Source organism: Thermobia domestica, chromosome 1 (genome assembly GCF_964235325.1).
Source record: "Thermobia domestica chromosome 1, izTheDome1.hap1.1, whole genome shotgun sequence".
Taxonomy (NCBI): Eukaryota; Metazoa; Arthropoda; class Insecta; order Zygentoma; family Lepismatidae; genus Thermobia; species Thermobia domestica.
Window position 1 is genome coordinate 209,019,865 of NC_137454.1, and position 21,749 is coordinate 209,041,613.

At 34.2% G+C, this 21,749-nt stretch overlaps 1 protein-coding gene across 2 annotated transcripts in view; it reads right to left on the reverse strand.

Moving 5' to 3' along the window:
• Window positions 1–3,673: 3,673 nt before the first annotated feature.
• The window catches only part of Cep97 (centrosomal protein 97kDa), a 57,291-nt gene continuing 39,215 nt past the window's right edge, over window positions 3,674–21,749 (reverse strand). The window contains exons 11-14 of one of the 2 annotated variants that reach the window (XM_081769312.1): window positions 19,499–19,619; window positions 14,224–14,323; window positions 10,809–11,000; window positions 3,674–9,262 (exon numbers count right to left, since the gene is read on the reverse strand). In XM_081769312.1, the coding sequence (XP_081625438.1) occupies window positions 8,546–9,262; window positions 10,809–11,000; window positions 14,224–14,323; window positions 19,499–19,619 (1,130 nt within the window). In that variant the 3' untranslated portion in view covers window positions 3,674–8,545. Of the gene's footprint in view, window positions 9,263–10,808; window positions 11,056–14,223; window positions 14,324–19,498; window positions 19,620–21,749 lie in introns of those variants that run through there. The other variant, XM_081769318.1, reaches the window with a different exon arrangement.

Below are 21,749 nucleotides of genomic sequence, written 5' to 3' on the forward strand. Positions count from 1 at the left end.
GGATATATATATAAAATGACCGATATTTTTGTCAAATCAATAGTTTTCCAGGTCGCTGAGATAACCAATAACACTTCCGATGCCGCGTTTAAATCCAAATTCATCCCCGCAACTTGGGGGAGATATATAACAATGATCGAAAATAATTGTGTCGATTCCATAGTTTTCGGGGTCGCTGAGATGAAGAGTGACACTTCCAATGCAATTTAAATACAAATTCAGCCCACAATAGTAATATTTAATTTTTACTGTCGTTTTTACCACACATGACATAAGAAGTTGTGCATTTAGTTTTTATTTCAACCCAGCGAAGCGGATAATCAACGCTAGTGAAATAATAAACAAAATTACCTGACGATTTTGAGGAAATCGTCCGAAAATTAAAAAAAAAAAAAAAAAAAAAAAAAGTTTTGAAAAATATTTCGAGTAAAGCCACTATCCCTCGTAATTTGTTCAAAACAAATAAATTATATATTGTCAGATTATTAATAAAATATGTGTTCATGAAAGATGAAACACTTTTTGAATGTGTCTCACCGCCATGAATAAACTATTACTAGTAGCTTCTTCCCAGGTAAATGACTTATACTACAGGACAGATTTGTTAATGCAACATTGTTGAAGGAAATCATTAGAGCTGTTTTCGAGAAAATCATGTATTTTAATTTTCACCCTTCAGTAAACTACCTTTGTTTCGGATTGGAAGAAAATTCGAGAAACTCTCCTAGAGAACCTAAATTACTTTCAAATTTATTGCGGATTTATTGAACGATACGATTTCTAGGTGTGTTATTAGATTGGGACGGACGAACGGATATTCAAAATCATTTTTGCTGTACATAGGGGTCATGAAATGTGTAAATCTGTTGAAATCTCGAATTCGATTTTTTCAAGATTATACTTCCTTCTCTCCTGCTTCACACTAGGTTTTGTCAGTCAGACACAACTGGGTTTGCGGCGAATAATTGGAAGTTTCAGCTATTGCAACATATAAAATCAAATTCACCCCAAAAACCTGTTTCAGTCATCTATGCTTACCAACTGTCGTCTGCTGGTTGAAATGTTAGGTGTAAGTTGGGTTGCATCTGTCCAGCCATTCGCGACAGCAGCAAAAGTAATGGATCCGACCTAATATGAGTTATAGGAGTCAGGGGGGGGGGGGGGAATAGTTTTGTTGTTGACTGTACAGCACACAATATCTTGCAATTTGTTAAGCTAGGCACTTAACTGCAGAATACCAAAAGAGTCACTGAAACGACCGCAAAGCTGATCATCAATATATTATAGTAAATTATCAGAGATACATTACACTCTTGACGTGTAGTCTTTGCTGAAATCCAAATTTCTAGTAAGCTGACTTGATTTGTTTTAATGCTATTACTTATTGGTGGCTCTTAAGGAGAGAGCTAGGGTTCCCAAGTAAAGAAAGTCCTGCAGAAGCAATCGGGGAATCACACACATAAATCAAGTCAATGGCTGTGTTGTTATGGTTTCTGACAAGATCAAGTTTCAACTGTTATTTTTTAAAATAACTCTATGATTGAGGGATACAAATACCAATCTACGCTGTGGCCAACTTGCTGAATTTGAGGGCCCCAAAACTAGCCGGAGCCTCAAAGAGCTTTATTACAGATTTATTGTATGTTGTACAATGCTCCAAATGGGTCATATACTCCGGTATGATATACTCAAATACCATTTAATTTTCATACCAACATCTTTCATAGTGAGATTGTACATGCCAAGTTTTTAACTGGATGGCATGGCATTGTTGAAAATTCATACGCAAAATATATATAGGGTATCGGTACTATATATGCGTACTATTTCTCGTTTCGAGCACTGGTTCTATAGGATTTCGAAGTGATCTCAAAGAAATAATAATTAAAAAAAGGATACTGTTGTTCCTAATTCGAGCACAATTATTTGCGAGTACTGGAGAGACGACAAAATCTCCAGCGATTGTTGGGTTTTGAAGCAATTTTATTATTTCAAAATCGAAAATCGATTTTCAGTTATTCGATTTTTAGACAAACTGAAAATAGCATGAAATCTGAACAACATTAGTACATACATAGGGATGAACAAACAGACATCAAACATAACTAGGGGCACGAGTTTTTCGCACTAAGAATTTGAAAATTTCCAGTTTTGTTTTTCATATTTCGTGTTTTTTCCAAATAAAGTTTCGCATTTTGTAGTTCCTGTGGAAAAGAATTCCCTGACATTTTTACGATTGTTTCTTTTTATTCATAGACCACTTTAAAAATAAACCATTAATTACCTAAAAACAAAGTATACTTAATATTTCACTTGACATCGTCAATTTCACTTATAGAAAATTATATATATATATATATATATATATATATATATATATATATATATATATATATATATATATATATATATATATTAAAATCAAACTGAAGGAAAATCAGTAACTAAATTTATTATGAGTAGGAAAGTTTTGCTTTCTCCTGAAAACAAATAGGCACAAGTTACATTAAGCATGTTATATGTTTCCACATTTTATTCCTTCAGTTTGTACGTTTGTGACTTATCACCAGTACATACTTGAGGGGAAGGGGAGAACTCACAATTGGAAGATACACAAATGTAAATGTATTTACAACAAACTTTAATCAATCATCACTTCGGAACTCCCTATTCAGCTGTGATGGCGATAGCTAACGCGCAACATGTTCCCTGTAGCCGTGTTCGAATCACCCAAAATGCACCGTTCATGCCACGTTCTACTGTCCCGTCAGCGGAAAACTAGCATTTTTAAAGTAACGGAAACATATTTTTAATATTTCGCGTTATATCGCGTATTAGAAATTTCGCGCAAAACCGCCAATTTCGCGTTTTATCGCGCAACGGAAACCAATGAAAACACACATAGAATATCGTAAAACGTCAAGAAACTGAAAATTACTTAATTCTGATCAGGGGCGGATCCAGGGGGGGGGGCAATCGCCACCCCCCCAGAATAGGAAACTTTCTTATTTTATATATATAACTAAAACCCATCCCAAAGTTTGTAGCCCTTAAAAGTAGCAGTATGACAACCAACCAACCCCCCCAAAAGTCGGTCCTGGATCCGCCCCTGATTCTGACGCATTTCCTTTTATCGCGCATTGCGAAAAACTCGTGCCTCTAAACATAACTGTTTCGATATGTTGTGGTATGAAACGTATAAACTCGATTACTCTTCAATTCATTTTTTTCAGGATTACAATATACTTCTCTTTTATCGTCGCTTGGAAGTACAAAAGGAATTTCAAATTCGGAATCAGATATTGATGAAACATTACGGAATCAACAATTAAAATACCTCCATACTCGAATGTGGGCTGTTGATTACGTTTTTTTTTTCTTTCTTTAATGGACTTTCTTTCTTTCTTTTGTTAAAACTATACATGTGAAAGTTATCCTGGAATTTAGTTCATCGATTTAAATTTTAAGAAAAAAAATCAGGATTTACTTGAGTGACATCTGTATGGTTATTTTAGTATTTTTTGCTTCGTTAAAGTTCCGTATTTATACATCATATTTAAGTAATATCAAATTTCCATCAGTAAATGAAAATTTCCTGAGTCAGAAAGTTAAAATAACCACACAGAAGTTATCATTCGTAATAGTCTTCCCTTAAACAACATAAAAAATGATGTGATTTATAAAGTAATTACAAATTTATTTATAAACGTTTCCGATTCAAACCATAAATATGTATATATGTATATAATTACATGGAACAATAGTCGACACAGAAAAGAATAGACTTAAATAAAGGCGAATTTCCAACAACCTGCCTTTCGATGACTAGCAGAGAATAAATCTATAATAATAATAATAATTCATTACACAAAATTTTAAAAATAACGAAATACATTCATAAGCCATTACAGTTCAAAAATATATTTTACCTTTCACAGTTTTTAAGGGAGCTCTGATCTAAGGGAAAATACAGTTTTCGATTTACATTTTTTTTTTTTTTTTTTAAATGGCTGGATCACTTTACAAAATGTCAATGTTTACATTATATTTAGACTAAAAACACAGACAGAAATAACCTTTACAATGATAGTAACACAACAGGAAAATCACAGAAGCAAAACAAAACCTATCACACAATTATAAACAGAGAACGAAAGTTATTTCTTCTAATATATATACACCGAGTCAGCTCAAAAGTAATTTAACTTCACCTATGAGCATTTTTCCAAACCTTCAGATTCTGATTAAGTGAGATATTAATTTCCAATGGTAATATTACGTAATATTATTATGATGAAGTAATTTATACTGTATTTCAAAAGATGTTAGTTAAGGAATGTATTCATATGCTTAAAAGAATTAATTTCCTGTGGCATTTTAGATATATTACCACTTAAAAAATTGTACAATATTAAATACAAAAACGTACCCAAAATGCAAAACTAGTCCAACTTGACTGATATTTTGATAATAAATTCTGAGGATTAGTAACTTTTTTTTTTCACAAATGAAATATAAGTTTTATAGCTGCCTATAAGCACAGGTACAAAAGTAAATAATACAGCAGGGTGGTCGTATTCGCGGGAAACCTGCTGTGGATAGAAACCCACTTAATTCTCTTATATTAAACTTATTTTCGTTTTATACACTCACATTCAAAAATCATTGTAATGATCACTTATTATCGACATCCGTTTATTCTTTTATAGAATTATACTATTCAATCTTATTCCCTTGTACATAAACCAAGGAAAATCTCGTTGGAAAGATAGTGAATATTGCAGAGTTTTTGAATATGGCCGTACATTACCGTAACACACACAAAAGTTTAATAAATTTAACGTTCAATAGGACATTATCAACGTTACTACAGTAAACAAAGTATAACTATCTTAAGACAGGAAAAAAGAACTTAGAACATGCACTTCTCTTTTGAAAATCGAGCCTGTATACAACAGCACGGTTTAACATATAAGAACTCAAACTGATAAGGATTTTTTTTTAGTTACCACATTACGAACGATCAAGTAATGAACATTATGATACGTATTCACACAAAGATACGGTTGTGTAACTGTAAAATATTGACGATTGATACTAAACACAAAATTACGCACAACTTTTTTTAAGTAATAAGTTTGTACTAAGTAATGCTAATCAAACAATGCAATACTAATACTAATACCAATAATAGGAATTAGAGAGAGAGAGAGACCGTATTTATGGACTTTTAATTCTTGAACGAACTATAGCAAACTGTATTCCAAGACATCATCTACTACATATCAAAATTATGAGAGAAACAGAATGAACATCAATTAAATTTTTAAACTAAAATTGGTCAAAGGGATAGAAATTTCAATTATTTCGAACAACATTCGAAGCCTTTATCAAACAATTTCGAAAAATGCTTTATCATCCCATCCAATAAAAGGCATTATTTCAAAAAATAAAAACAAATCAAATTAAACTATTCCTTGCCATATTTCTTTCACAAATATTTTTGTAATTTCAATAAAATTAGAATTTAACTTGTATCGCACACAGATTACGGACATGAAACAAATTGTTACATGTCTATTCAATATGAGCTAATGCAGATAAGATTCCTATAGAGAACCGAACGCCAAATCACACGCATTAAAACAAATGCACAAACTATTCAGGAGAAGACAAAAATTACTTTAGAAAATACAATGTGCTTTTTGTTTCCTTTTCCTACCCTTTATCATTTCATTTTAATAAAGAAAGTTCACACTTTTGAACACGAAATATATTTACAAATTTCGTTAGCCTGAATTATAATTTTTTAACAAAATACAAAAATCTAGTGCAAATTCAAACCATTTATAAAGATTAATGAAACTTACATCGATTCCAAAATAAAGCTGGAAGTGTTAATAAATTTCAATTAGGACTGTGAACCTAACTGGATGTTCATTACAGGTAATAAGCTAAGTACTTACGTAAGACAAGTACTCAAGAATTTCTTTTTTACAATTTCTATCCTGTATCTTAAAATTTCAAAACGATCGCTATTTTTTGTATAGTTTATCCAAGATTTTCCTTTTCCTTCTTTCTTTCTTCTTTTCATAACGAAATTATATTATATACAGCATTACTAAATTCCTTTGCTTCTGCGTCTTAGAAGTTGGTGGAAACAAACTCCCCACAATAGAATCCAAAATCATGACCACCAAAAGACCGTATGTTACATTTCAGCTATTCATGCGAACCTTCTGTTTTCTTTTTCAAATAATAATGTTCTGCAAAAAGAGCAAGATAACTAAACCCGCTCCCTCACTTAACAAGAAATATACGACGAAAATCACAGTAGAAATTCGACTAGAATTAATTAGCACTGAGAATAAAGAAACAAATGAGTATTTCACATGAACGATATCTCGAGGCTTGTTTATGTGTAATATGAATAGTTACATGTATACTTAGCTTAAGCAATGGTAACTCATACACTTCACCATGATATGAATCGTGCCAAAATCTTTCTTGTACTTTTAAATTACTTGTTTTGTAATAGTATTTTACAAAACAAAGTTCATGGTTTCCAAAGACCAGTTTCTGACATCCATTATTCAATATTGTAATTTCTGCGTTCATTGAAAGCATGTTCTATTAATGCACTGTATATTTCTCTACGTAGCGGGTTTATAACTATACGTTATCACTATACCTGCTAAATTTGGCCTGCAGTTCATATAATTACTGACACGAAAACAGTACATATTGTAAAATAACACGCAAAATAGTTTGATCACAGTAATTAAATATTTTGTACAAATATCTGAAGCGTCTGTCGAATTTGTCTTGATTGGAACGTAGAAAGTAAGTATAACATCAGGTAAAAACATGTACTTTTATTAATTGACAGATGTTGACAAAACAATTACGAAATTCAACAGATCTATACAAATAAAGATATGAGCAATAGTTTGTACTTTAAATAAAACATTAAAACAGAAAGTTCCGAGAAAAGTATGAATATTCGAGAAGTGCCTACGGGAGATATTTCTTATAAAATTTAGCACTAGTTCATAATAATTTATTTTCTTAACGTAAACATGCATGCTATATGTAACTTAAGGTAACATAAATAACCATGCGAAAATCTCCCAAGACATCTTTTCCTCCAAACGCCATTATTATAACAATATAAATATAAGGATACATATCTACAAATTATTACATAGTCACAAAAAGCATACACTAAATGTTTGTTTGGAAGCAGAAATTACTTATAATTCAGCGTTAATCAAATACAAAACACAAATATTGATATAAACGTTCTTTGCAAACTTGCATTATAGAGCTCATACACAATTATTTTTGCTAGATTATGTTATATTATGCTTACACAAAGTACTATCCTTTTGCGGGTTTTCTACTTGTGTACTAATTAATTTTACTGTTTACATGTGATAAAGTTCTTACCAACAAATGATACGCTATTTCATTGAGTCCAACTGCTATCTACTACATTACGGAGAAAGAAAGGAAAATAACAAGCTATTTCTATACCAACTTTTAACAATTATTGTACAAATAATTCCTCCCTATTTTGCCCATTTCAAACAACAACCACATCTTCAATATACTTATTCTTCCATTTGATCTACTGGTGTTTAAGTGCATCGTGAAAATATACAATACAAATGAAACACAGAATGCTGATTTTCTCTGCTCTAGATAAGTGACAATCGATAACCTCAAATACACTTTTTGATTAAAATACTAAATTGTGTATTGTGGACAGCGGTGCAAGTACAACTTAAACAACCTGACCATGCATACATCTCCGTATCCCATGTTTAGCAAAACTGTCCACATAAGAATAACAACACAATAACAGTTACAAAACAATATTCTAAAGACATAAAACCCACTAAGACTACTGTCGTATTTTAAACAAAGGAAATTCATTCGCCAACTGACCTTGTAGCATTGAATATTTGTGACTAGATAAAAATTAATATCTACGAAATATGTGAGTAAATTCACTTAACTTCAATTAGTACCAAAAACTCTAATACAAGCTCATAAGGAATATATGAAAACGTTACATTTAATCTGCAAGCTTTTATGTATAATGAGCTTTTTATTGATTCTAAGGTGTAATCTTACTGAATAGAACTATTAAACAAAAAAATCTCTTTTGGACAATGATCTCAAAATCGAAACAAATGTAGTAATTATAATATTAAGCTCAAAATTATTTGTCGCTCTCAACTGTACATTTGATTGTTATTCGAGATTCTCGAAGTTGAGTTCTAATTAGTTTTTTTTTTTCCCTAAACATATCTATTCTGCAAAAACGCACCTTATTATCAGCTCACTGTATTTCCTATAATACTTCTGTACAATACTTACTATTGCAACACTGTACGTCCACCAAATTGGCGCATCATACTTTCTCTAAAATACCTCTTCTTTAATTATGCTATATATAATTGATATTTTGCTTTAACAGCTCTATTCTTAAAACAAAAACACCATAAGCCTCAACAAACATGGCGAAAGCAGTAAAACCCTACAAAGATTGTATATTTATATTAGTCATATGGCTTGATTGAGTGTTCCCAGTTAAGTCTTGAGCATTTCCGTTGCTTAAATGATTTCCTTCACGATCACCATCCAAACTTTTCGAAGAGGCTAGGATACTCTTCTTGGTTGAGGCATCTATAATAGTGTCTACCAAATTGTTCGCGAATTCTCGCAAACACTCCGGAATGTGTGTTTGTTGGTCGGTGTCTTTAGCGCCTTCTACATGATTCCTTCCCGTGCTTTTCGTGCCATCATGTATCGGTAGGAAGGAAGGTCTCGAATATGATTCTCCCGATCCCTGTTCCACTGCACACTCGCTGATGCCCTCGTTTGTCCCATTGACGGGTAGCACATCGCCCGACTCACCGTTACAAAAGGCTTCATTTCCATTAGCATCAAGTGTCAATGGAAGAGCATTTACAGCTGTTATATCGGTTTGTATTACAGCGTTGCATAATTTTTCCTCAACAATGGCGTCACTTTGAGTTCCACTGTCTTTGTTTGGAGGATCTAAAGGCTTTGAATTTGGGACGGGTCCGCTGCTTGGTTCCTGGTCGCCTTTAATTTGATTCTGGTCGGTAGATAACGACCTTTCTAATTTCTCCAAAGCTGGAAAATTCTGCCCTTGGGTTGTGTTTGAGTATTGGTAAAATATAGACATGCATCTCATCACATTCTGTAGCGAGTCCTGTAATTGCTGCACCTGTAAAATGGAGATATATACACTAATTAATACTAGTAACTGAAGAATACAATTCAGTTCTTGAACGGAGAACCGAATTCAATAGTCGTCTTCCGAAAGACCCTTGCTTTCAGGGCACGTAATTTCGATTCATAACTTAAACTAAATAAACAAGTTTTACATGACCTCGATGTTGGTCCAGACAAACTTCACACAAATAATACTGTACTAAATTGTGTGTCAATTGTGTATACTGTAATAAAAGTAGTAAGTGCATACTGATTCTGAAATATGTCTCGGAAGTATTGTAATATAGGTAGAAGAATGGAACGCGTATGAACGCACAATTACTTTTACATTCTCAAGAGTCTCATCTAAAATGTCCCTTAGTTACCTTGGAATGGAGATACTCTTTTCTGGGAATAACTGAGGATTTCTTATTCTTTTTGAAACGAAAAATTACGGATCTTCTGTTTCTATCCGTGTTCATAATTCACCAAATATTAAGCCAACGGTATTCGACAAAAATGAAATTAATTTTTTTTTTTTTTTTCAAACTCGCTTCATAAACATTGAAATAAATAAAAATGTTCATGATTTTTGCACTGAAAATGATTAAGGTATAGTGTACAAACTGTGCTGACTACTACTCGTTTTTGACGATCATGAAGGTCGATTTTAAGCAAATAAAATAAACTTCTGAAATATAGTGTCGCTCTACACATTAAATTAGAGAGTTTAATGTACTTACAATGCTAGCAGAGAAACTCACAAAACCACCTTGGGAATCAATGATAACTAAAATATATACAACAGCCTTAAAAACTTTCACTGCCATATACGTCTAGCTTATTTTTACTTAAGTTGTCCCACTTTCTAATCCTTCTAAACTGCAGAAGACAGTACTGATATTAAGGGGTAGTAGGCAAGGTGCAAGTTATAATAGCACACAAAGTATTGAATGCTGTAAAACAATATTGCTCCCATAATCCTTTGTACAGTGGTATATACGGATCTCCAAGTAAACTATTTTTTTTTTTTTTTCTCAGTTCGCGTGGTGTATGCAAATGAGACGAAAATATTGTGTTTTCACGTCGCGATTATGTCTGGTACTCAGAAATGAGGAGGAAACGAGTATGTTTCGAGAAAACTTATGCGCACGGTATTTACTACACTAAAGCCCGTGCTTCAATAAATAAGACACTAAGTTTGAAGTAAAAAATATTTTCGAAAGAATCTAAATCCAGAAATTCACCGTCTACGTCTCTTATTACGTCCCGACTCCTCTAATATATGAAGTCTTAAATTTATTAATAATCGTGTATGGTCAACTTCTTGAAAACGAAAGAGTGCCTCCTCTGATTTTCTACCTCAAATCCTTACCTCTTAAAAGCAATGTCATATATATTGGATATTAGCAGAAAAAGTCTTAGAGTTACACAAGACTAGGTATACTTATCAGCTACAACTTGTTTCAAATAACAAATTTGCAGAAAGAACGACAGGAAATACCAACAAGTGGATGACAACGTGCATACATAAATAGAACATAAAAATTCACACTTACCTGATTTTGCAACATGTTACATGTTTTCGTCAATTCTCCAACAGCAACTGAATCGCTTTTATTTGGAATCTGCCCAACAAATTGGTCCTCTGAGGGCTGCACTGGTGGTATTATGTCAATACCACTGTCTCTATTGGTGCTTGGAGTCTGCTCCAAAGATTCACGAGGAGATTTCGGCTGCAGTGTTTGCACCTCCAAAATAATGAAACAAAACTTGAACTTTAGTTTCACGTCTCTTAGTTATAGTCTAAAGGCGGATGAGAATTAAAAGTGAACGATTATGGAAGAATTAGCACAATGAGAATGTAGAGAACACCAAAAATTCACAAAGGTATCACATGAACTCACATAACCTAGAGTTAAAACAGGAACTTTTCTCAGAGATGAATGCCAATGAACCAACGTGCCGCCATATAATACCTTCAAAAATTGTCTTATAGTTAAATAATAATTGGGGTCCCGACTTCATGAAAAATCATGAATATATTTTTCTTACCTACTTTGTGCGTTTTGTAGAAATTCTGTTATGTTTCATTCATAAATTAAAATTTTTATTATTAATAATTATCACGTTAAAGATTATGTACTTATTCAACATGTGAGATATGACAAAAAAAAAAAAAAATAAAAAAAAAAAATTGCTCAATCAGATGAAAACTGGAATTATTTTGAACCTCAAAGGCTTATACTTATGATTACCAAAGTGTGAATACCTTTTTAGAATAGAAAATCCAAGGTATGTCAGGAAGTGTGTAGTAGTTTTATTTGTTTTTTTCCGTAGTATCCCGTAAAAGCGCTATTTCTTACTGCAGCTTCTAGAATTTCAGAACATCAATCTGACAATTATGTACCCCTGTATAATTTATTTGTATTTAACATTTTATCAAATTTTTCCTCTCTCTCTCTCGAAACTATTTTCCCATTCTAACATGGTTCATACCATTTAATACGATTGACTTGTAGCACGTGACGGGACTCGTTCTATTTTCTTCTATCTACCTTATGATGAAAGACATTTTTCCTCGAAACCTTAGTATTTGTATAAGTTTCCCTGCTACTAATGTAAATATTATACTAATTATTATCTGTAGCAATGTAAGTCAACGAAATATTCGACTTACAATACTCCGAAGATAAAAAGAAGAGAAAAGCAGTCTGACATGACCATGCTACTTTTGACATAAACACAAAACTCAGAATATCTTCATTCTTTACTTCATTCCTATTTCTGTTCCTCCCATGTCGACTGAAGAAACAATACTGAAAGCGCTTTCCAAAATTTTCTTTCTTTGTGTTTACTGTTACGCACAGTACTTTCGACATATTTTCTGGTAAGTATTTAGATTGTTTTACTTGTGCCCAATATATACACATGTAGCTTAATTAATGTAACAAACCTTGGGAGGTAATTCCTAGCACCGAGGTAAGCAAAAAAGGTCCTATGAACATATAGCATTTTGGGCATATTGGCAGAGTTAGCGAGGGCCGAAAATGTGGGAACGTTAAGTTCGAAGCGATAGATATTGAAAACCAATAAACTTAGAGATGGCGATATAGAAAGTCTAGAGGTGGCGCTGATGTTCAGTATGTGGTTGTTCGGTTCACGCACTCAAATGGCGCTTGTGTTCACACGCTACAGTGTAAGAAGGCGGTCATTTTGCTGCGAGCATTGAATAGGACAAGTGGCAGTGCTCAACTAAAACACGGTGCGTTATTCAAACTGCGAACACGCCGACATGCTATTCATGTAGGTCGTGCAGATGGCAATGGGCGTGAAGCAGCACGACTCTATTAGGAGCGTTTTCCTAACAGATGCCAACCTTCATACAGGATGTTTGCAGTAATTTATCGGTGAAACAGGGGCTGTCCTACCTGCCCATGTGAATGCTGGTCGACCCCGTCATGTACAAACACCTGTGACGAACGTGTGTTAGAAGCTGTGGGCAATGAGCCAGGTACGAGTATGAGGAAATTTAGCCATGAAATGTATGTTAGAGTCACATGACTGTGTAGCGTACGTTATATGAAAATGCCTTGTACCCATACCACTTACAATGGGTACAAGGACTGACAGAAGAGAATTTCCAACCACGTGAAGCATTTTGCCAGTTCATTCAACAGACCACTGCCATCATGTTGTTTCAGGCATCAGTACTGTTCACTGACGAGGGTAGTTTGAAAAGAATAACGTCAACATACATAAACACGCACAAGTGGGCAGATACACATCACATAGTACAGTTGTCACTCATCATTAACATCAATTTGGAGTCAATGTATGGTGTGGTATTGTCCACGATCAACTTGATCGGCCCATACATGCTACCCCGAAGCTTGATCTTCCTGTACGATATACTACCCGAATTACTGGAAAATGTTCCCCTAGTGATTCGCCGCAAGATGTGGTACATGCATGATGGGGTTCTCGCGCACTTCAATGTGAATGTTTGCCGGTGGTTGAACAACTTTCCAAGACGCTGGATTGGGCATGGCGGTCCAGTACATTGGTCAGCCCGGTATCTAGACCTGAATCCACTGCACTTTCATCTATGGGGACACATTAAAGGTGTGATATATAATTACCCGTGTCAACGATGTTAACGACTTGGAGCAGCGTATTCATAACGCCTGTGATGTGTCCAACGTACGTACGTTTGTCTCTCTCTGCACCTCCATATTTACAGTCTTGAACTTACTGTTCCCACGCTTTCCGACCTCGTTAATTCAGCCAACATGCCCAATACGCTATATGTTCGTAGAATTCTTTTTCTCATCTCGGTGTCAGGAATCACCTCCCGATATTTGTTACATTAGGGTTTAGGGATTTAGATTTCTGAGCTTTCCGCATCTATGGCTATTTAGCCCATCACGTATGAGGGATGACATCCCTCGGTGAGCATACTATCCGGGGAAAGGGAAGGAAGGAAGAGGCCTGGGACCTATAAGTTACCGCACCGGCATTTGCCTGGTGTGAATGATGAAAACCCAAGAAAACCTCATTCAGGATGGCTGGCCTCAAAAAGCTCTTTACACTTTTTCGACCGGGTGCCCCACGTCCGGTCCGCTCCGCTCGTATCGAAGGCGAGAGCGTTAGCGACTATGCTATGCAGGGCCACCCGACGTTTGTTACATTAAGTTATACCCTATATATATAAATCAATACAATCGGTATACCTCCTTTTACAACGCTTTGATGGCTTTTGAATGAGGAAAACCCAGGTAAACCTCATTCAGGATGGCTGGACTCAAAAAGTTCTTTATACTTTTTCGACCGAGTGCTCCCACCGCGAATCGAACCTGGAACCACTCGCATTGAAGGCGAGAACGTTAGCGACTACGCTATGCAGGGTCACCCGACGTTTGCTACATTAAGTTATACCCTATATATTAAATCAATACAAACGAATCAGTATACCTCCTTCCATAGTGCCTTGATGGCTTCCATTTGCAGAAGTCGAAGACTCCGTTCCTTTTCCAAAGCTGCCTTTGTGGCTTCTAGTTCTGCTGCTAGAGAGCTACAAACAAAGAGTACTTTAATTACTTATCAAGCGTATGGAATTCATTGTAATAGCTCAAATTGCTCATCTAGCAACGCTCTTGTCAATATTTCCTCCAATATTTTGAGTGTGACACTCGGATATTCAGAACTTAAGCAAGCCGTTGTGTACCCTTGATGATGAATGCCCCGAGTGTCACACTCGAAATATTGGAGGAACGATTGACGAGGATCATTACTAGGTGAGTAATCTGAGGTAAAAGAATACTTTCATTACATTCCCGTCGTTAATTGTAAAATTCTATTTAACTTTTAATGCCTAAGTATTTTGTTCTCTTATTAAATTTTTGTTTTCACTTATTCTCTTAACTGTAACTGCTGCTTTCCACTGTCTCTCCTACCAAATATCTAATATTCCAAAGCGTGAATTCAGCGTAGTCTACCAACTATTTTTCTGTATTGTAAATCATACATCTGATGTATATTAATTTGAATATACAATTCTGCACTACTCTGGAACTTCGATCTCATTTCTTAATATTTATTTCATGTGATCTATGGCTCTAACTAAAAGTCAGCATTGATTCAACACACAACATATTCAGGACATACAGGTCACATTGTTAGTACGATGCTAGAAATCCCAAATTTTTAATGTACTTGTAGCAGTTAATATTAGTTCCGTATCTCTCAAGTTACAGGTAAAATTTGCAGAGAACAGAATTGGTAACACACACGTCTTTGGTATAAATTATTTAGAATTTGATCTTCCGTTTAGGTACAACATTTATTAGCATGCAGAGGAGGATGCTAGGATATTAAACTAGGAAAAAATAAATAAATAATAATAATAATACCAGAGAGAAACAACTATGATTTTCAATTTCTTCGTCTGAGATTTCCTTGAAGTTTCGGATGACAGTTAGTTGCATTTTTCTTCCCAAATTAGCAATATTGCAAATGGTGTTATTAATTACGTTTCTTGAAGATGAACTTATTACGCTCAATTATTCTGCATTTTCATATTTAAACGTGCATATTATATAAATGTTTGACTATTCGATTACCAAATAATATTTCCGTTAGATCAACTGTATATTATACAGTACTGAAACAAAATAAAAGGAATCAATAAAGTCACATCCTTGTAATTTTCATTAGTTTAGAACTTATTAAAAAATCTGCTATTACGAGATTAAACTAATCCCTTTCTTGGTTTGCTGCTATTTCGCTTCCTTGTTTGTTTGTTAAACGCCCCACAATTATGCACCGAAGTTAAGGGAGACGGCGACGATGAGATGGATGATAATGGTGGAACGATGTAAATAAGAGAAAATGGGAGAATCCCAAGAAGACCCACGTACACGGTTTGTTCATCATAAATCATGCTTCCAGATGAACTAATAAAATCAATTAGTGGAAAAAAAAAATAAACAAAATAAAAATACCAATAGACATTTCCTTTTTACAAATAGTTGTCACATATATTCTTGTGAGAAATATACAATAAATAGACTTAATTACAAACATAACCTGTATAATATTATTTAAAAAAAATAATAATAAATTTGCTAAGATAAGGGACATCACGATTCGAATTTGAGGTGAATTAACTATTAAGTGAATATCATCATTATGTTATCGCTCAATGAGGATAATGAAAACGTGCTTTTTATTTTGGCATGTCACAATTTTGAATAATTCTTCTCAATGCAATGAAAAAACAGAGACGCTATATGCGCAGTTTTATTACGAACAACTGACGAATGTTTTATTACGAATATAAAACATTTGTGCGTCTTCAAATCACTGAAGTTTTGTCAGGTACGACTTGTCCAGTATATTAGACTTCAATAAGCGTATATTATTTTGAGCTAAGTCGGGACTTGTGGATGATCCAGTAATCCATCCTTCTTGAAGAGGCGAGATAGTGTGGTAGGGAAGGACTTATTCCCTGCAATGCGAATTTTCATGATGGTCTGTATACTCGCTAACTGCACTGGATTTAAGATCAAAACCTACATATGCAAGAAAATAAAACAAGATCAGTAATTCAATAATTGGAATTAAAGAAACGATTTTGAGCAGGAGAAATAACAGAGTGAGTGAAATCGAGTATTCATTATTCTGGAATGAATATTCTACTATACATTGAGTAGTCAGGCGCATATACATATGATGTCGGCTGCTTTCTCAGCAAGGTTCAACACATAATGGGGAAGCAGTACAAATGTACGACTATGCTATATTAACTCTTTTATATTTTATTTCTATCATGATACAGAGGCGCATACTGGAACAAGGACACTTTCGTTTTAATTTGTTTATAAATGGATCGAAATACACCGATAATATAATTCTTCTAGTAATGAACTGGTACGAAGATGAACAAACGCAACTGAAACGTCTATGGCCGAGAGTGCCTGTAGGTGATTACGTGAGTAAAGAGCTTTATATTAAACATGCATCCCATTAATAAAATAAATGAACGCCATTTTTAAAAAGATAAAATTGTGTGTGATAATGAATTGTAGATAATGCAATCTTGAGTTCCATTCAACTATTTTTTTTTCTTCCTTTCTTCATGTAGTCACTTCACAAAAACATATTAAAGTTGAAGAGTGACCCTCATGGCGTTTTAGCACCCAATCTCTGCTTCGGCATTCATTAACTTTCATCTCTCCAATTAACTTTAAAACAACTCTCGAAACCATACTTGTACTGTTTTTATTTTTCTTCTTAACAACTTATTCTTATTTATTATTCATCAATTGAATTCACTGTCCTAGGGAGACTGTAGACAAGAGGTAAACTACCAAAAAGAAACGTGAAACTTTCATTATTCGACATATCGGTACGCATGGTAAAATTAGTTTGTTTGTTTGTTTTTTCCTAACTTCTTTCACTCACATTAATCTTATTAAACGAATTTATTAGCAGAATTGAGCAGCCGTTTGGGTAATTCGTGATCAACGGAAGTAGTGACTGATATCCAATGTTAATCGTAATATTAAGAAATAGTATAATAATATCATTGCTCTTTACAAGGGACGACTTGATCTATTTGTATTTACGTGAAGCCAGTTTATTACTTTCTATGATGTCAGAAAAAACTTGTGGTTGCTTTCCAAAATTTTTAGTAAATCAATTAAAATACAGCGATAGTAGTAAATCAAATAATTACTTTTTTTGTTTAGAGACAACGTTTATTGTGAAGGTATTTATACATTTATATTTATCACTGGAACTTTGTAAACTTATCACACACTAATTAATTAATGTTTAGTAATATCCGAATTCAGCCTTCGATTTTATTATTGATTTGGTATTTATATTGATTTTTTCTATCAAATTAACGTTATTTTAATTTTTTCTTTAATTTGGCTGTTTTAATACGGACGAAGCGCTTGTTCTGAGCTGACCCAGGATCTAAGCTTCTGACTCTAGAGTAGAAAAATAATACAAGTTAAATTAATTGATTGCTCTTAGTTTCTTTCAATACGTTAGCGAATTTTTTTTTTTTACATTTGCCCAGTACAAACACTTCAATCATAGAACGCGCACTCACACACACACTCACTTGTATTTTCTGTTGGGTTAGAAATATCTTACTTCACATCCATATACAAGATTCACACGACATTCGCATATACTTATACAAGTTGTTGCGCTTAAGCCACACTACAGAGTAAAATAGTGCTTTTCCCCTCAACAATTAACTTGCGGTTACACAAATATTAATATTCAAATCTAAATATGATACGACGCTTGTCTTCATAATAAACAGCAAAGCACGTTCATATTCAGTATTATCACTATCCATTTTTAAAGAATTAAACTGAAACAAAACAAATTTATTAACATGCTCACTTACAATCATTTTCTTGCAGGTAACTGTAATTCCTGAGAACACCTTGTACTACATAGGTTTCGGCTTTCCCCTGGCGCCTTGGTCATGGAGGTTAAAAATAAGATTAATAATAATAATAATAATATAAACATCACAGCCTCGCCAGGGTCGAGCAGTGCGAGAAGACATCTTGTCAAACTTTTCGTCACTCTAATTGTGAAGCAGCACATTGCAAAACGGGGGGTTTAATTTGTGTATTCTTTTTTGTTCAATAATAAAATGTTGCCAGTTCATATTGGTAATTTTATTATATGTTATTGTTGTTTGTCTTTCTCAATTACCGTCTCCTATTCCTTATCAACTACCATTTATCTAAATTCAACTTTGGATTTCTTAAACAAATATGAAAACGAGTATTCGAACCCAAATCTCTCAATTTCATTTTGTACCCCCGAATCAACAACCTTGTGCTTCTTTCAATGTGTTCTGCTTTGGCGTCTCTAAAATGTTCTTTGACCCGTATTTTAAGGTTTCTTTTTTGTCATACCTATATACTTTCCTTGGTATCTGCATCTTATTTTATAAACAACCTATTTTTCGCTGACATTAGTACAATAGCTCTTAACCTGAGTAACATTTTGCTTTCCAAAGTTTTGGAGTTTCTCAATGCGGTACTGAAATCATATTGTAAAAAATCTTATTAATTATGATTGACAACCGGGTACATAGTTAAACCATTTCATTTAGTCATTGGTTTCAGTTTCAGAACTGTCGGAATATAAGTATTTTTTAACCTAATTATACCAACTTGATAAAATAGACTTGGGATATCTATTCATACTACCTAGCTTTAGTAATCACTCTTCTTTTGTAATTCGGATTCCAATGAGGTAAGTCGTATGGCACGCAGAAAAAAAAAAAAAATCTTCCGAAATGTTTGCCTTGGTAACTGGTAGAACTATAACGTATACTGTGTGCCCACTCTACCACTAAGCCACCTTGTTCCCTATATGCTTAAATAAATCAATGTTACGAACAATTCACGTTAATATTTCTATTGAAGCTTCACCTTTTTGAATCAAATGACTTCTCACTCAGGAGCAGAGAAGGTGGAAAACCAGGTAACTCGAACAGCTACAGGAAGTGATCTCATACGAAAATACACATTTCAGAACATACTTTTGCCGTCTAAGGAATACTTATTGGAAATCGTAAATGCTAGTACTTCTCTATGTTCAAAAATACAAAATGATATAAAATTACTGTACGAATGGAAACCACAGAATTATAAATTAAAACCTAATTTTAGGTAAAATATCATCAGACTACAAAATAAAAACATACCGAACATGATCTTCCGTGCGTGCATTGCGAATTTCCTGACGAACATTCACGCTTGTTTGATTCAGATGTCGTGCATGATAGCCTTTCCACACGCGCTGTATAGTCACAGCTGCTTCTTGAACTGTAAATAAATAAATAAATACATACATATTTAACATTACAGTCCTCTCTATGGAATTTATCTAGTTGTATGGTAAGAATATGAACTAAATTTCTTATTTTGCGACGATTCTCTTGACAATAGAAACAATGTAGCTTTTTAAATCTCTTTTTCCCTTTCCTTGTAAGTTCCCTCTTAAAATTCAATTGAAAGAGCTGGTTTTTTTTTTTTTTTTTTTTTTTTTTTTTTTTTTTTTTTTTAACATATCTAGTCTTAAAAGATTAACACACACTTTAATTTTCATATGCCAATTGTAATATCCTTTCATTCTAAACAAATTCGACATACCAAGTTATCATAATTAAAGTATCGTTGTTCAGAGGACTCTAGAGACATAACCAGTGGATGGAATGACATCAAACTTGGTAGGAGTATATTTGGGTGCATGCAGAAGTGATTGGTACAATAAACAAAATTATTTCCAATTCTCGTTACCAGAGGAAATTGTAACATTGTATAATGCCAATTAAGTGCGATATGGAAGAAAAACATCACTATTAATGCTAAACGATAAGAAAAACAGTAGTTATCTCCCTTTTGGGTCTTGTGCCATTGATCAGTACTGCTATTAGCATCCCGTGATCTAGTGGCTACTACCATGCTGTGGGTAGGGATAAGAAAAAAAAAAAAGTACGAGGAAAAATCGAAGGCCAGAATTTGACGGTAAACATTTTACTGAACAAATAGCGACACAATTGGGCATGTGACCGCACTTACACAAAGGAAACACTCTACTCACGGTTCAATCTGTATCTGCAAAATAAGGCTGATGTTCCATGAACATAATCCGACTTATAGCATGGTCAATTGCGGAACGCAGTTAGTTTGCAGTAGTAGCCTGGACGTGCTGAATAATATTCTAACGCAAAATGTTGTCAGAAAGAGTTCCTGATAAATCAAACCTTTTACGTACCCCCTCAACCAAAGGTCACACGGACTGAAGTCGGGTGGTCGAACTGGCCATGGAAAGTCAAATAAACGACTAATATTCATGCTATCTGCGAAATATTGGCGACGAATCTGCTGTACATTACACGTAATATATGAGGTCGTTCTGTACTGCGTGAAAATAGTTGAGTTGTGGCACCAGCATTGCTGCAACTGAGAAATAACAAATGTGGTCAGCATATTGGAATCTGAGATTTTACGAACCTTGTCACTTACCTATTTGAACCTTCATTCTCAGAGAAGTGCGATCCAATGACAAATTGGCAATAAATCCACACCATAAGTAACCTTTTGTGAATGTGATGGCATTTCGTATATGCCGTATGGATTTCCACTAGCCCATATGCGGCAGTTATGAGTGTTCACCATCGTCTTTAGATAAAAGTACATCTCCTCATTCCACAGAATATTCCACGGCCAAGTATTATCCACATCCATGGAAAGTCAAATATACGAGCACGAAATGTTAATGTGAATGTCATACGAGCTTCTGCATCTGTGTTAGTGTTAATTTGTATGGATACCACTACAATCTCTTTGGAGAATTTCCCAGATAGATGAATACGGCAAGTCCAGAGTTTTTGATACTGCATTAGCACTTACCTGTCTCAAGCCATTGTTACTCATGGATTTCTCCACGATAGCAGTAGCAATGTTTCCAACTCCTTGCTGTCACTGTTTTACGACCTCTTCCTGGTTTCACCTCTAACATACCAGTCTTTTCAAACTTTCTCATCACTCTTTTAAAACAACACGAAGTAATGGGACCACGAAGTAATTCCATATTCGTCGGCAGTATTCATGAAAAGCACTAGCATTATCGTTCAACGTATAGTGCAGTTTCACTAATAAGGCCTTTTCTGGCAATTTCAGTACCATGGTTTGCTACACAATGATATCCCACAGGAACGGAAATATTACTAACACTATTAATCAATGCCACGAAATCTACAGGGAAGATAATTGCAGCCTTCCTTATCATTTAACACCAATAGTGACGTTTTTCTTTAATAACGCACCTAATTGGCGTTGTGCAACAATTTCCTCCGGTGGCAAGAATTGGAACTAACTTTGTTTATTACACTCGCTTCTGCATGTCCACTGGCTAAGTTTCTAGAGGTCTTCGAACAGCGATATTTTAAT